This window comes from Arachis duranensis, chromosome 4 (assembly GCF_000817695.3).
Source record: "Arachis duranensis cultivar V14167 chromosome 4, aradu.V14167.gnm2.J7QH, whole genome shotgun sequence".
Taxonomy (NCBI): Eukaryota; Viridiplantae; Streptophyta; class Magnoliopsida; order Fabales; family Fabaceae; genus Arachis; species Arachis duranensis.
In genome coordinates this window covers 12,272,659-12,290,904 of record NC_029775.3, presented here as the reverse complement: position 1 = coordinate 12,290,904, position 18,246 = coordinate 12,272,659, and the positions used below count along the sequence as shown (strand labels likewise).

The 18,246-nt window shown below is 30.1% G+C and overlaps 1 protein-coding gene across 1 annotated transcript; it reads left to right on the top strand.

The window, feature by feature from the left end:
* Nucleotides 1-15,295: 15,295 nt before the first annotated feature.
* On the top strand, nt 15,296-17,786 carry LOC107483392 (GDSL esterase/lipase At4g16230-like). The gene is made up of 5 exons (XM_016104008.3): nt 15,296-15,560; nt 15,667-15,794; nt 16,035-16,280; nt 16,613-16,868; nt 17,557-17,786. Exons 1-5 carry the CDS (start codon nt 15,296-15,298, stop codon nt 17,784-17,786), a joined length of 1,125 nt encoding a protein of 374 aa, XP_015959494.1.
* The last annotated feature ends 460 nt before the right edge of the window (nt 17,787-18,246 follow it).

Here is an 18,246-nt window from a genome sequence, read left to right as displayed (position 1 = left end):
ACGCCAATTGGACTTTTGTAGCTCCAGAAAATCCACTTCGAGTGCAGGAAGGTTAGAATCCAACAGCATCTGCAGTCCTTTCTGAGCCTTTGAATCAAACTTTTGCTCAGGTCCCTCAATTTCAGCCAGAAAATACCTAAAATTACAGAAAAACAAACAAACTCATAGTAAAGTCCAGAAATGTGATTTTTGCATAAAAACTAATAAAAATATACTAAAAAGTCACTAAAAGATGCTAAAAACTACCTAAAAATAATGCTAAAAAGCGTATAAATTATCCGCTCATCAGGCATCCATGTTTAATGAAGTTGATAGCATCAAGAGAATCTGATTCCATGATAACATGGTTCCAGTTGTGAGTGACGTCCTGTTGGAGTCCTTTAATGACCCCCTATAATTCTGCATGCATAATAGAACAATTTCCAATATTACATTTGAACGCCTTTAGAAATATGCCTAAATGATTTCGGATAACTCCGCTACAAGCAGCATTGTTGTTGATGGAAAAATAGGAATTATCAACATTAATCTTGATTATACTTTCAGGAGGGGGTACCAACGAACAAGACACCCTGTGAAGTTAGTGACTTGCTTTGGTATGATGAGGTTATGTAGGGCTCTTTTAATCTCAGAGCTCCTCACTTTAATGGACTCTACCACAGCTGCTGGGTTAGTGATAATTCCTTCAAAGATGAATTTGTTGCGGAAGTACCATAGGGAGGAAATCATAACCCCAAAGGTGCAAGGCCACTCACTTGTCTTGGAAAGGTTGTGAATGAGCTAATCGTGTCTGCCATGTTTGTAAAACTCTTTCACTTGGTCTTTAGGTTGAAGAGATTGCCATACAAGAGAGGCAAAAGAGCAATCTCTTAGCACATGTAGACTTGTTTCCTCATTTATGTGACATCTTGGACACTGATCATTGTGTGTTAGGTGTCTTCGTTTCCTCTCTATGTTGGTCAAGATAGCATCATGCTCCACTAGCCAGATGAAGGATTTAATCCTTTCAGGTCCCTTCCAACTCCATGCAAGCTTGAACACTCGATCATGTGACACCTGGTCATTTTGAATGGCGTGGTAGGCTGTTTTTAAGCTGAATGATCCATCCGAAGAGGGTGCCCAGGCTATATAATCCTCCGGTCTCCAAGGAGATGGTGGAACAAGGCTCATTATCTTGCTAATCACATCATCTGGCAGCCACTCCTTTATTCTGGTAACATCCCAGCCACCTGAAACCGAAAGGACATCAGTTAGAGATACATTTAAATTGACTTCATTAATTACCTATAATGTCTGTTGGCTCAATCTTCCAATGTTTGGGACCCAGTTATGTGTCCAGAACTTAATTTGAGACCCATCACCAACTCTCGACTTCATTCGTCTTATTTAAGTCCCTAACGTTTCAAAATTGACTCAATGTTATCCTGCCGTTAGGGATCTGTTAACAGAATTGACAGCGGGACAAAATTGAGACGATTTTAAAATGTTAAGTTCTTAAATAGGACAAAAACGTTGGGGAACAAAAATGATACATAGAAATAAATTTTAAATTTATCCTTTAATAATATCAACTTTTTACTGAACATAATATTCAATTATTTTTTAATCACATCTAAGTAAATTACAGTTAATCACATCACTTTCATTCTAAATAAATTAATTTTTTTTATAATTTTACTCTTAAAGTAACGTAATTTTTTTATAAATAAATAAATTTTACACTTTCATTCTAAATAATATAATTTTACTTTCATTACTTAATCACATTACTTATAATTCTTTTTTTTATAACTTTACACTTTCATTCTAAATAAATTAATTTTTTTTATAATTTTACACTTAAAGTAAAGTAATTTTTTTATAAATAAATAATTTTTACACTTTCATTCTAAACAATGTAATTTTACTTTCATTACTTAATCACATTACTTATATTTTTTTTATAATTTTACACTTTCATTCTAAATAAATTAAATTTTTTTTATAATTTTACACTTAAAGTAATGTAATTTTTTATAAATAAATAAATTTTATACTTTCATTCTAAATAATGTAATTTAAATTTCATTATTTAATCACATTACTTATAACATTTTTTATAATTTTACACTTTCATTCTAATCACATTACATTATTTATTTAGAATGAAAGTGTAAAATTTATTTATTTATAAAAAAAATTACATTACTTTAAGTGTAAAATTATAAAAAAATGAATTTATTTAGAATGAAAGTAATGTGATTAAGTGTAATTTACTTAGATGTGATTAAAAAATAATTGAATACTATGTACAATAAAAAATTGATATTATTAAAGAATAAAATTAAAATTTATTTCTATGTATCATTTTTGTCCCCAACGTTTTCGTCCTATTTAAGTTCCTAACGTTTCAAAATCATCTCAATTTTGTCCTACTGCGTCAATTCTGTTAACGGATCTCTAACGGCAGGACAACATTGAGTCCATTTTGAAACGTTAGAGACTTAAATATGATGATTGAAATATTAGGGACAATTTTGTGACTTACCTCAAACGTTGGAGACAAAAATAATACTTTACTCTAATTTTTAAATAATACTTAAATTCTTTATATCACAAACATTTAAAATACGTATCACATTTTTTTCCCTTGTATAACAAGATTGAGTATTTTATTTAAAACCATCAAAAGTTGCTTTAGAATATAATAAGCATAAGAATGTCAAATTCTTCTGCCTAGCTTAGAGACAAAAATATCCTTATATTATAAAATAAAAAAATTATTATTTCCACAAACATAATTTTTGGATTTTAATTCTTTAAATACGATTTTTTTTTGTATTTGGGCAAGTTCGTTGGACCCCAACAAATCCTATAAAAATTGGCAAGTTCGCCTTACCCCGGCGAACTCTATAAATTTTATAGAGTTCGCCTTATTCCGTCGAACTCCACTCAAGTTTTTTGAGACAGGCACTTTTAATCCATATCATCGTCTAGAAAATAGTATATTGATCTACAAATAGTATATAAGAGTACACAAAAATACACGGACAACAAGCATGGCTTCTTCAAGAATTTTTTTAATTATAAATTAAAAAAAAATTAGCCATATTTAACAATGGCAACCATTGTTATCGTCTCTAAAAATACGCCATATTTAACAAGAATTTTTTCTAATTATAAATTTTAAAAAATAACTATTTTCCAAAAATAACAAGGATTGTTATTCCTGTGTATTTTTGTGTACTCTTATGTACTCTGAAAACGATGATAATAGTTACAATTGTTAACTTTTCAATATGATATATTTGAAGTGGATTATTTTTGGAAAATAGTTATTTTTTAATTTATAATTAAAAAAATCTTGTTAAATATGGCTTATTCCGGTGTACCTATGTATTTTTAGAGATGATAACAATGGTTGCGATTGTTAAATAGGGCTTATTTTTTTTAAGGATAAAAAACTTAAATAAGCCATGATGAAAAATTAGTTACACAAATCAGGCATTCTCAAAAATGCTTCATCAATCAACCAACCACATTTTAATGTAATTCGAATTAGCTTCATTCGAATCCCAGTTGAACATAATTCGAAGCAACCTATTTCGAATTATATACCAAACCAACATACTAATTCGAAGCAACTAGATTCGAATTAGAAGAAGGCGTAATTCAAAGTAGGTGGCTTCAAATTACTTGTGAGTGTGATTCCCCAAGGACTTCGAACCTTGTTGATTCGAATTAGTGACATTTTGCAACTAGTAGTAATTCGAATGGGATTGATTCGAATTACAAGGGATTAGGCTATATAAGAAGTTCAAACCAAGCTCATTCGAATCAGTTTTTCATTCTCATACCCCACAAAAATCCCAGAGAAACGACACTGATTTGGTCCGAGAAAGACTCGAGCAGAATACTCAGCCGATGGGGGACGATCCGAAAAGGCTATATCGATTGGATGGAGTTGCTCATATAGTTGGGGTCATCAACGACGAGGTTAGTAGATAGAAAATTTTGTGCTAGTGGTTTATTTGAGTTAGTGGTTTTGTAAGCGGTTTATGTTAGTGGTTTATGCTAGTGGTATTGCAAGTGGTATATTTTAGAAGTTTTGCATGCGGTTTTGTTGGTAGTTTATATTAGTGGTTCATGTTAGTGGTTTCTGTAAGTGGTTTTGTATGCGGTTTTGTTGGCGGTTTATGTTAGTGGTTTATGTTAGTGGTATTACAACTGATTTATTTTAGTTGTTTTGTATGTGATTTTGTTGGCGGTTTATGTTAGTGGTTTTTGTAAGTGATTTTGTATGCGATTTTGTTGGCGGTTTATGTTAGTGGTTTATAGTAGTGGTATTGCAAGTGGTTTATTTTAGAGGTTTTGCATGATTTTTAGTTGACGGTTTATGTTAGTGGTTTTTGTTAGTGGTATTGCATGCAGTTTATTTTAGTGGTTTTGTATGCGGTTTTGTTGATGGTTTATGTTAGCTGTTTATGTTGGTACTATTGGAGGTGGTTTACTCAGTGGTTTTGCAATACGGTTTATTTAAGTGGTAACATAGGTGATTTTGCAATGACGGAATTCCTCGATATATGGTGGAAACATCCAGAACAGTCGGTGAAAATAAGCTTGAGACTCGTCCACCCGTCCCCCAACTCGAGCTGGGCTCGTCCTAAGTACTGCAACCGTACCAGGCATCATCATCTGAACTCCTAACACCCACCTAGGGAGCTCGTTATACAACTCATCCCAATCACCATAGATGTGAGCAACGGCTTTCTGCTTCGCAAGTCATAATGCCGAGATCACATGATAATCCAAACTCCTGTGATCGCTGGAGATGGAGGTCACCAGACACGTATGTGGTCCGTTGTATCTTTTGACCTCCCAAATGACCTTGCGCTGCCGTAGGCTAAGTCAAATCAACCATGTGCACCCATTTCCAAACTCAGTACACTTCCCAACATATCCGGTGATAGTCAGACTCCACCACCTTATACTGTACACCGCGTCGGATATTGTAAGTCTTCACAATTAACACAGCCTCATCTTTGTCCTGAAATTACTGACCAACCTGAAACTCTGTTAGACCTGCAGACCCTTCCGCATCTCTGGCACCAAAATTAGCAGGCTCCCCAGGATCCCCCTCCTGCCTCATTGCATCCAAGTTCAAGGATGAAAAATGTGGAGGGTATTGCTGTGTGTCAGAGCTAGAACCACCTCCCGCACCAGCAGGCTCACTCGGTCTAATATCATCGCCACTGTCATCAGCAATCATATCCGGCTCCACGTCGTCGTCATCTCGATCATCCAACAATGCATCTCCAAGACCAGCCGGTGCAGCACACTGTAAAGGGGTCGGCACATAATCCCCTATTCCAATCGCGCCACCTCCACTACCGTTCACATCCACTGCGAACGAAGGGGAGGCGACAGGCTGGACCGGAGGTTCATACACAGGTACGGAAGAAGATGCATCGACAAGTCTGGAGCTAGAACGACAACCGTGGCTACAGTGGAAGTATTCCGGTTCGAACCCCGGAGCTAGATACCACATCAACCAACTTCGCCAACAGTTCTGGTGTCCTCACTTCGGAAAACTGCCGGCGACAATGAAACAGGACCTGCAAGTCCTCATCACTACCGATCGTGAAACAATCATATTTTATGATTTCTTGGAGAACCGAGATTGGAATGCGATAGAAGAACTTCTTAACCTGTTTCACACCTTCGAGACCAAGTTTCCGTAGAACAGAACTAACAAGGTCATCATAGCTCGTCGTAGGCTGCACGAAAATATAGAGAGAATCCTTATCAGTGAACTTCACACTGGATCGTGTTTTTCTCTTAATCGATCCTCTGTGGTGAACCAAGACTATAAAACTCTCCTCACTAGCCATTTTCCCACTCTAATGAGATCAATTCACGTTCACACCATATATATACACGTCTGGCCCTTTATAATTCGAACCAGCCTAATTCGAATTACATTTAGTGTAATTCGAACCAGCTTGTTTCGAACTACTAGGAATTGCATGTTGGGGGTAATTCGAATAAGCTTGATTCGAATTACTATTACCTTGTAATTCGAATCAGATTGATTCGAATTGTTGTTAGTCTCCCTCTCTCTATAAGTTGAATCAAGGTCATTCAAATTATGTTCAAATGGAGTTCGAACTGATCTGTTTCGAACTACATAATAATGTCCATTGGCTTATTCCTGAAGCAGAATTCGGTTTGCGGATTCAGGTAAAAATTTTCTCACCTTGGTTTAATTAGGTTTTTTGCCCTTTTTTAATTTATAATTAAAAAATCTTTAAAGAAGACATGCATGTTGTCTGTGTATTTTTGTGTATTCCTATATACTGTTTGTAGATCTATATACTATTTTTTAGACAATGATATGGATTAAAAGTGCGTGTTTCAAAAAACTTGAGTGGAGTTCGCCGGGGATTAGGCGAACTCTATAAAATTTATAGAGTTCGCCGGGGCAAGCCGAACTTACCAATTTTTATAGAGTTTGCCAGGGTTTAACGAACTTGCCTAAATACAAAAAAATCGTATTTAAAAAATTAAAGTTCAAAAATTATGTTTAAAGAAATAATAAATTTTTTTATTTTATTATCGAAAAAAATCCAGAAAAAAAATAGTAGAGAGTACAGAACATTAGAACAAAAATTTTGCACTTTTATTTTAGTCTTGCCAACTCTAATGGCTCATTGTCTATGTTCTCTTATTTCTTTGACAAACAACAATAGATCTAAAAATCTTATAAAAATAGATAAAAAATAAAAAGTTTATATAATTAAATATTATATCATATATTTAGTAACATTGGTTTCTTTTATTATTTTTAATAAAATATTTATTAACGAATGCCATAACAAAATAGAAAATTTTTAAAAAATTAATGATTTCATATTTTACTATCATTCATAACTAAAAGTATTTTTTAAATTTATCTATATAAAAAAATTCTTTTCGGACAAAATTATAATTTCATGTATATTTTTTCTTGATACATTTAATTAGAAATTATTATAAGAGTTAAAGTATTTTTTATATGATAATAGATGTAAGAATAAGAAAAGAAAGTTAAAAAAAAATAGAAGGAACAATTAAAAAAATTCATTAAACAAAATGACTTGGCCCATAAAAATATATTATTAGTGGGAAAAAAGGTTAAAATATAAGAGATGGCATTTAAACCCAAAGTTGAGAATATAATTAAAAGTATCACTAGTGAACCATTGGAAGTTTGCATATCAAGTATCTTACATAAGCTAAAGTATGGAAGCACACTACACACGTTAGGTAATCCTGTGAGTCTCGTGATGAATTTTTTAGCATTTCTTTTTTTTTTTTTTCCTTTATTAGAATCATTTAGAAGCTTAATTAGATTTTGGCATCATATAAATTGAGATAGGAGACATAGGTATGGGCGTATGGGAGAATCAATTTGGCTTTATAGCGAGTATATTTATCATTGAAGTTATATATTTGTTATACCGGCGAGTAGATTTATCATTGAAATTATATATGAGAAATAGTAGGAAGCACCAAGTTTTGTAATTTGTAATCATTAATTAGTTATTATTGGTGATTTAATTTTAATGATGTGAGATTTCATCTAAGAGTGTAAGAATAGTGTAAATTATATGAGAAAAAGCTGTTAAAGTTTTGGAGATGTTTACTTATCCGGATTAAGTTTTTTTTACCAACTACTCTAATCATGCAAGATTTATGTCATGGCAAAATGTTAGTGACTAAACCCTAATGTCTTAATGATTTAGTCTCCTCTAACCTAGTTAACCACCAATGTCTGAGTCACTTAATTTCCATTAGAGGATTAAATTCAATTCTAGTTTATAGCCACAAAAATTCTAATTACTCAAAGCTAAGAGGATTATATATTACGTATCTTGATTAGTTCATGTAATTAACGATTTAGGAGAAATTTACTTTCAAGTTGTTGTTCAGGTGAGATTCTCTTCCAAGAGTAGTCACAAGAACACATATAGAATAAATGTCATTCTTCTGATCCATCCAGATTCATAAAATAAAGAACCAAAATAATCCTTGAAACTGAATCAATACATTAATTAAAATAGAAAAGCAATAGTCTTAAACCATAGAAATAAACAGAGCTCCTAACCTTAACCGAGGAGGTTTAATGGCTCATGCTTCAGAGAAAAAACAAGGGTTCCGAAAATATCCAAGTGCGGAAGTGAGAAGTTCTCCCTAAAGGGTGAATTTTTTCTCTTTTATATCTAACCTAATTTGATTTGAAACTAAAATAAAATAATAAATTCTAAAACTAAAAAATTTTGTTTGTAAATAAAAATAACTAAAATAAAAGATAAAATAATAATTAAAAGCTAAATCCAACTAAAGATGTTCCAAGAAAAAGGTTGTGGTCCGATAAAAATATAGTCGATTCAACCGTGTGAACGAGTCTCTTTTTTAAAATTTGTTTGGTCTACCAGTATCTTCTAAAACGGTGTCGTTTTATTAATGAAAAAAAATAATTTTAAAAGTCCACAGCCTCAACCACTCGATCTCTCCTCCATTCTCACTTCTCAAACTTTCACCCATCTCCCATACCAAATCAGAAAAGAGAGACCTAAACCCTAGCAGGTACTCAATCCATACCCCACCTTTTTCATTACCGAGCTACTCTCTATTAGTTGGAGGGCATTGTCATTGTCAGTCTAGTAGCCTCAATTGAGCCTCCACCTTCTCCTGTCGTTGTCGCTCACATGCACAAAATCCATGGGGTTCTTCATTTTCCACTACAAAAAAGTCACCAAATACCGTTGGATTTATCGGTGAATTTACAAAAAAATATGTCGGTAATCTATTTACCGTTGGATTTAGCAGCGAAATAAATTCAATGGTAAAAACCTCGCCAGTAATTATTTATCTACAGATTTTTTTTGTCTGTTACTAATTACTAACGCATATAAACTTTTAATTTGTGAAATTTTAAAGCTTGTTATCGTCGAAAAATTTTTAACGGTAATTTTGACACATTTACTACCATCGGATTCATCCTCCGGTAAATCTAATGGTAATATATTATTTATTAATAATTAAATTAATAACTATCAACGGATTCAATCGACAGTAAATTCGACGGTAACTTAAATTTTAATTTTTTTTTTTTAAATTTTTGAATGGCTATACATAATACCTGTTATAACCTAATATATCATTATCAATATGTCTAGAATTAATAGTTAAATACCAATTAATGAAAATCTAATAGTATTTTTTATCAAACATATACAACTATAATCTAAAATAACAAATGTACCGATAAAAAAGTCAAACAAATAAGCTACTTGTTGAGTTAAAAAATTAACTAACATAATTGATGATGACAAACATTAATTTTATTGGGCCAACTACCCAATTAGTTTTGATAATTTTGTTTTAAGTGATGCAGGCTAAATTTCAATAATGCAACACTACAAATAAATGGAACAAAAATCTGAAATTTTCATAGTGTGCTACACTTACAAATAAAGCCCAAATTAATTTAAAACAAAGAAATATAGTTACAGCAGTTTAATATGATGAAAATTAAACCAGAAATAGAAAGGGCAAGAAAGCCAACCCAAACCCATGAAAACTCCATCAAGCTGAAGATCTCCAAAGCCAAGTTCACATGCTTGCTTCAGTAAAAGAACCAGAGAGAGCTTTGTTCCACTTACTCATTTCATCAAAGAAGAAAGAAAGAGAAAGGTAAGCAAAAAGTAAATGTCTAATCGTCAAAATCAAGCCGTGTTAAGCTAAGTCAGAAGATAAAGGTGATTTATTTCCATTTGCATGCATGTTAATTTCTTCACTCCTTTTCCAACTTTCTGCGATACCATTTTTGGATAAATGGAGAAAGAATTATTTGATCTCTGTTGTTGTAAATCAATGGTTCACAAAGTTTCTTGAAGGCAAAGCACATTCTTAATGGTGCAAATTTAGGTTTACCATTGAAATAAATTTTTTTGCTGATTTGATGTCTTCAGTCAAGCAAAAAGGGTCTGTTCTAAAATCCCTAATTTAGAGATTAATGGAAGATAGTGAAAGGCTAAGTTGACAGCACACAGCTCGAGGAATTAACTTTGAGGAAAGCAACTCAGCAACATGTAAGGAGATACAAAAAGAAAATTTTTGTTCATACTAATGTAAGGAGAGACAACTAGTGTTTTGAGATGTATGTTCTGAGAAGAGTTCTCTGAAGAAGTTCATCAACTTGGACAGTGCTTCCTAGTCAAAGGAGTATTTTGTCAGAATGAGGAATTAAATCAGTGGCAAGCAAATATGGTTGATCACATAGCAAATAGGCTGTTGAAGCATTAATCTCTTTCATATTTTACAGATTGTATTTTTTTTTTCAATGTTTATCTTTCTATAATTTCTTGAGGTAAAAGGCTGAATGAGAGAGTCATTAAAAGAGCCTAAGAGTGAAAAAAGGCAGAGAGAAACACTTGAGAGAAAAGTCTAGAGTGATTTCATATTTTTTTAGGTTGATTAGGTGTCTTGTATCTTGTACTAGTGAGGTACCTCTTTCTTAGTTGGGTGAGCACTAAAAGTGAAAAGTTAGGTATTAGCATAACCAAGTCAAGTTAGATTAGAACTTGAGTGTGAAAGAATTGTGTCAATCCTGTGAATTGGTGTATGTAATACTTTAATTATAGTGGAAATTCCACCACTGTTGTGATGGAGACTGGATGAAGGTTGCATAGCACAAGGCAACCGAATCAGGATACATGATGGTATCAACTTCTTTTTTCCCTGCTTTGTTCTATTTTCTGATATTCATGAGATAAAATGAAATTGTCTCATAAATTTTTCGCTGCTGAATTCAAACAGATTCGTATTAAAAGTTTGTTTTAAAGGGTTAATTTATTAAAGTTAAAAGAAGGCCATAGATTCAACCCCCTAATCCTTCTACAACCTTCGGTACTAATATTGTCAAACAAAACAAAACTATATCCTAATCACTACGGGTCCTGGTAATTACCATCGTCATTATTATTCCTCTGGTCCTGTTAAGTCACCATTCTAGGAAGAAGAGAGAAGAACAGTATTAATGAATATTCCTTAATTTTCTATACGAAGAACTTTCTTTTAACACTATAAGATATGTTCATTTTTAAGTAATTGATACAATTAGAAATAAATTTGATATTATTCATTTTAGGACTATTATTACAATATAATCTTAAAGATTTTAAGAATTTATAAATAAAGCAAATTAAAAATTAGAGAAGAGAATAGAGAATATGGAGAAAATGAGAATTTATAAAAGTGAGGAAGATGGGTTTCATGTTTAAATTCTAGCCCAATTTATCATTGAATTCATCAGCAAAAATATTCGATAGTAAGATGTTGGTCGCTGTTTAAACACCACGTTTTACTAATTTGTGTTATCGTCGAAAATTTTTGACAAAAAATTCGACGCTAAATTTGGTGCTAATAAAATTAATTTTTTCGTCCCTATTTACTGGTGGGATTTAGTTTTATATCTGACAATAAATTATTCCAAGGACAAATTTTTACTCGTAGCCATCAGAAATTCGCTGTTAAACTTGTTGGTAACGTCCCTTGCTAAATCTGATAGTATTAAGCACATTTTTTTGTAGTATTATCTTGTCTCTCGCATCGCTCCTGTCGTCTGTTTTCTCGCCATCGCTTTTTGTTCTTGGCACGGTCCTTCCCTTCTCAGCATAATAGTAGTTCATTCTCTCGTCGGAATTTCCCTTTCTCTCCTCCTCCGAGCTCACTCTCTCTCACCGTGAACATCTCTACTTGCACTCACCCGTCTTCTTTTCACCATCACATTCGTTCACACCGATTAAACTATTGAACCATTAAACTCATTACTTAATCGATTTATTGGCGAGTTTGGTTCTTGCAACCTTTAACTACTAGTTCTTTCAATTTCACACGTTAGTGGTAGTATAGATATGGAATCCTTCCATAGCCACAGCTCACCTCGTTTGATCATTCTCAAACAAACACATACACTAGCCTCTTATGCTTGCCAGACTAACTGCCATTCTTTATCAGACAAATATTAATTAAAAGTATGTATTAATTGTGTTTCATGCATATATTATGTATATGAAATTAAGCTCATCAATATTTTATGTCTTGTTCTAGCTGCCTATTTTTGTTGCATTAAAGACTTTAAACGACCCTAAGTTATTTATTGTGTACACAGAAAGCCCATATCTCAGCTCATTGCCAGATACTTTGCTTGAACAACAATAATGAATATAGAAAATTGAATATTTTTTATATATTTAACATTAACTAAAATATTTAAAATTTTAACATGAATTTTTAAATTTTTTCTTTAATATTTTTAACACTTATTACCAAAATCCAATTGTAAAAGTTAATTATTTCACACAAGAACTTTGGAACTTGGTTAATGGAAAAATTTAAAATAATAATAAAATATAAATTTCAATTGGTAGGAACAGGGTATGGGATTGACACATGAAGAATTGATTATGCTACATGTGTTCGACATATATATAAGACTTTGCAAATAATCAATATAGGACTATGATAGGTGCAATTCATTCTGGAAATAAGATTTGCAAGTGTTGAGCTAAGCAACATTAATGAATGAGAAGGAGAATCTATGAGTATAGTTGCATTATTGGCAAGTATATGTTTTATTTTCTTTTATTTTAAAATAATTTATTTCAACTAATTTCATATTTATATCTATTATTCATTTTTAAAATCGAAAAATAAATATAGGACTTCAAAAAAATTGAAGAAATTAAATCCTATGAGGTGAAATCTCATATACGGTTTTAGTAGAGTGAAAAAGAAAATAATCTATATATTTGTCAACATTTTCACTATCATTACAAAAGAAATATAACATTATATTAATATTCACCTTTTGAATATGCTTAATTTCTGGATCCTAAATATACTGCGGCTTATCATGTACCCACCGCATTTCACTTAAAGAGATATGCTGAAAAAGTAAAACTACTATTTATTTATATATGTATTATTTTTATATTTATGATGGTTATAATAGTTATGCAAGTATGGTTAAAATTAAAATTATATTCTTTTATATTTTAATAATATTTTTTAATAATATTTTTTTAAAAGTATTATTAAATAATAAAAAATATTATTTTAATTTTAACAATATTTTTAAAATATCATCTAATTATCATAATTATCGTAGCATAAATATATTAGGATGATGAATTATAAAATAGGAACAATGAATATGAATAATAACTTGACAGGAGTACAGTGTTCTCCATTATAATATTACCAAAGAGGGAAAGTCACTTTCAAGTGGTATCAGCTTGTTTCTTTATTATTACTGTCTTCATTTATAGCTTAGAAGTGAAGACTTAACTGGTTTTGAATTTTGCACAACTTGGTCGCATTCTGTTTTGGGTAACATTATTTTAAGAAAAGGAAGCCTTGAATATGTGCACGGATTTCCTAAGGTTGCACACAGAAATTTTTACATTATATTATTATGGAGTAAAATTTTAAATTAGTCTCCAAATATCTTATTTGAGTGATTATTTTAATTTCTAATATTTATTTATTTATTAGTCTAATAATCCTTAAATCTATAAAACGTGAGGTATGTAGATTAATTAATTTTTAAAATAATTTTGAGGGGAGACCAAAAAATTTTCTTTTATAAGTGATTAACCTTTATAAGTGACAAATCTCTATTTTATATTTTACAAATTTAAAAAATTAAGAACTGAATAAACAGAAATAAAAAATCAAAATGACCAGACTATTTTATCTTTATGTAAAAATATTTTTTTATTCTTAAATAATAAATTATAAAATTAAATTTTAATATATTATAAAAATATTATTTTTATTTAAAACATATTTTTTTAAACAAATATTTTTATAAAAAAATATTTTTGACATCTTTATTTAAACAATTGGCTTATGCCCCTTATTAACCAGCTCCAACGTAACGTGAGGGACTGTTTTTCGCCCTATTGTGACACCCATCTTTATAAAATATTAATACTTTTACACTTTTGATAATAGGAAGCAATAAGGATGTTCAACATCCGGTCCACACTGAAACATTTTTTTTTTAAATTTGTCATTTTTATTTAGTATTTTTGTTTGTCGATTTTGGATCATACTTGGTATTATTTTTATTTTAAAATTATTTATTTTAATATAAAAATTATATAGTATTTATTGAATTCAATCTTTATAAATAAAATTTTATTAATTTATTATCTAAAATTTACAAAATTATATTATATATATTAATTATATATCAGGTCAATCTAATTTATTTGGAATTAATTTAAAATTCGGTTTAGATCTTTAAAATAGAGATGATAAAATATTCGAGTCAAATTCAAATCTATTTTAGTGCAAAGTAATTATTTTATGATCAAACAATGTCTCGTAAAATACATATATGTGATTTAGAGAGGATCTACGATACCAATGTATATAGTCACTTTACAAAACGGATGATCTGTTTTGGTATCAAAGTATTAAAAATTGTTATAACATTAAAATTAGAATGTTTAATTTTTATCTTTAGAAAATTAAAATATCTTTAAGGTTGAAATCAAATTCTCCGATTTTACTTTTTATATAATTAAAAAATTTAAAATACCCGAAATTTCTAATTTTGTATCTCAAAAAATTTAACAATTTAAAATTAAATCGAGCCTTCTAATTTTTATTTTTAGAAGAGTAAAAATTAAAAAATTAAAATTGGACGTCCGGTTTTATTTTTATTTGTTAGAATATAATTAGGACCAATTAGGATCAATTAGTATTATTTAGTATATCTGAATATTTATTATAGAATATTACGTCTTTATTATTACAATTCTCTTAGTACCTATAAATACCCTTTTATATTGTATCATTCCAGAGTAGACAACTTGAAGTTATTAATACAATTTTTTACATTAAAAAAAAAAAGCAAAAACGATAATATATTTTAAAATATCACGATTTGGCCCCATATTTAATTTTTTTTAGCCGCACTTTGGGGTAATATATATTTACAAAATTTGCTCACACACGGTAGTTGATCTATATTAAGGGTCATTAATATAGGTGGTTCACTTCATTGTTGAACCCATACCTTTGACTCAAAAAGGGTGTTTTCTCTGTTATCCTCTCACCACCTTTTTAGTGTTATATATATGTGTGTGTGTCTACCCAACCAACCCATTATCATTAGCACATAGCAATATATATCAATCATATTCTTTTGTGATCTTATTATTATTATTCACATTATATTACATCTTTAGTTTCTATAATGGCTATGGATTTGAATAGGATCTTCATTGTTGACAGTGTTGTTGTGTTTGGAGTTTGCATAGTTATGGCCATGTTGTTTAAGGTTTCAACTACCTCACAAGATTCATCAACTGCAAATTTTGTGTTTGGAGATTCTCTTGTTGATGTAGGGAACAATAACTACATTCCCACTCTCACGAGGGCTAACTACGTTCCTTTTGGCATTGATTTTGGCAAACCAACAGGGAGGTTCACAAATGGAAGAACCATTGTTGATATCATTGGTAAGTAAATAAATTAAATTAAATTAAACTATACTACACTTTTTCTTTTCTTTTCTTTTTCAGTATTATCATGTGTGCTCTTTATTTATTTTTTCAATGTGAGAAGGTGAGGAACTAGCAATGGGTTATACTCCACCTTATTTGGCTCCAACCACAGTTGGACCAGTGATTCTAAAGGGTGTCAACTATGCCTCAGGTGGAAGTGGAATCCTCAATCTCACTGGAAAAATCTTTGTAAGTTCTTCAACAATCAAAGATATGTTTCAAGTGTTTCAGAAATTCGAGTGTTCCAGTGATTTTAACTATTAAGATTGATGGTTTAAATCACTGAAATACCCGAATTTAAAACACTCGAATTAATCTCAACAGTAATCAATATTTTTGACATTTTGCTACATGCATATACTTAATTAATTAAATACAAAATGGTACACTTTTTAATTAGTATTATTATTATAATTATAATTATAATAGGGTGGAAGAATAAACTTGGATGCACAATTAGATAACTTTGAAAACACAAGGCAAGACATTATTTCAAGCATTGGGGTTACTGCAGCTGTTGATCTATTAAGAAGAGGACTGTTCTCAGTAACAATTGGTTCAAACGATTTCATCAATAACTATCTAACACCAGGAGTCACCATTGCTGAGCAGAAGTTGACAACTCCACAAGTCTTTGTCAACACCATGATTTCAAAATTCAGAATGCAACTCACTGTAATGAATAATAATGTTATTATATTCCTACCATATAGTAGTATTGCTAATCATAAGTTTGTCTTTGATAAATATCTCAGAAAAATAAAATATTTTAAAAAACAAAATAAAATAAAGGTTGGAAGATAGAGAGATAAAATGGAAATACACAAAATTCTTATATTTTTTTCTAGTGTGTTTTTGGCTCTCTACCTCTGTTTTTCATTTTTATATTTTGGTTTTTGAAACAGAATTTAAGTACAAGGGAATTAATTATATTAATTCTTATATATGATTGTTTCTCAAAATATATAAACTTAAATAACAAATGAGATTTTTTTTTTCTTTTTCAGAGGTTATTCAATCTTGGAGCAAGAAAAATCATAGTGGTGAATGTGGGGCCCATTGGGTGCATCCCAAATCAAAGGGATACAAACATAGATGCTGGAGATAATTGTGCCACATTCCCCAATCAGTTAGCTCAATTGTTTAACACCCAATTGAAGGGTCTTGTTGCTGAGCTCAGTGCAAATTTGAAGGGTTCAATGTTTGTTTATGCAGATGTTTACACCATCTTGGAAGATATATTCAGCAATTATATGGAATATGGTATGTATATATGCATGCCAATTAATCTACACTAACACCTCTCAATATTCATTATAATTTTTTGACTAATTAGTTAGAAAATAATTTGATGTATCAAACTGTTTTATATTGTAATTTATTAATCTAAACATTTTATTTTATGATCGTTCCAATCATAGGTGTAAAAGTTAATGAAGTTGAATGTGTATACAAAATGTTCACTTCATAATTAGATGATTACAAAGTTTTACATTTTTTTTATAATTAGTAACATATTTTAGACAATCACAACTTATGACAAAATTTAAATGGTGATTTCTAATTCGAAGATGTTTCAATAATTATGATGATCATACAAGTATGGTTAAAATTAAAGTAATATTTTTTATATTTTAATAATATTTTTATTTTTAAATTAAAAAATATTGTTAAATAATAAAAAATGGTATTTTAATTTTTAACAACACTTTTTTAAAATATCATAGTTACCATATTTACCATAATATAACTATACTAGAATGTGCTAATTTAAATTGTGTTATTAGTTAAAATAGTATAAAAACATAAATTATAATAGTCAAACTAAATATTATAAAGTAATTCTATCAGAATATCTCTAACAATATTCTTCGATATTTTTACGTACTGTAATTATATTAAAATTAAATTCTTTGATAAATGAATAATGATGTGGTGATGATGCATACAGGTTTTGCAAACCCATCATCATCTTGTTGTTCCTTCGCTGGGAGATTTGGAGGTTTAGTTCCATGTGGTCCATCATCAAGAGTATGCATGGACAGATCAAAGTATGTGTTTTGGGACCCTTATCATCCAACTGATGCTGCTAATATTTTTATAGCCAAACGTTTGTTAGATGGTTCTCACAATGATATTTATCCAATGAATGTTCGTCAACTCTTTCATGCTTCTTCATGATACTTAATTTAATTAATTAATTTATTCCCTTAATCCTAGTTTTGTATCCGGGTGTTTCATTGGTCAAATTTTAATTTGGAGGATACTTTACAGTTTACATATACATTTTGTTATTGATCCATATGGAGAATATATAATAATAGTACACAAAACCCGAATTACATTTTATTGTATCAAATATGGTAGTGTGATATATTTTTCTTTTATTTATTTAATTTTTTATTTTTTGTTAATCGTAATATGAGATTAATTTTTTACAATAGATTATAACATCTACGCATGTATTTTCATTATAGAATTATTAATAGAGTCGACGATAAAATAATATTATAACAATTTTAAAACATTAGAGATAAATTTAAATAAAATGTTTAGAACGTTATTGACAACTTTAAGACATTATCTAAATTAAACATTAAAAATAACAATAATACTTTACTCAACTTTAAATTAATCCTAC

What these genes read in the sequence shown, in the direction of transcription:
- LOC107483392 (XM_016104008.3), top strand. Translation starts at nt 15,296, where the DNA reads ATGGCTATGGATTTGAATAGGATCTTCATTGTTGACAGTGTTGTTGTG. An exon ending in AACCATTGTTGATATCATTG is followed by an intron (nt 15,561 to 15,666) that starts GTAAGTAAATAA and finishes CAATGTGAGAAG; the next exon opens with GTGAGGAACTAGCAATGGGT. An exon ending in AATTCAGAATGCAACTCACT is followed by an intron (nt 16,281 to 16,612) that starts GTAATGAATAAT and finishes TTTCTTTTTCAG; the next exon opens with AGGTTATTCAATCTTGGAGC.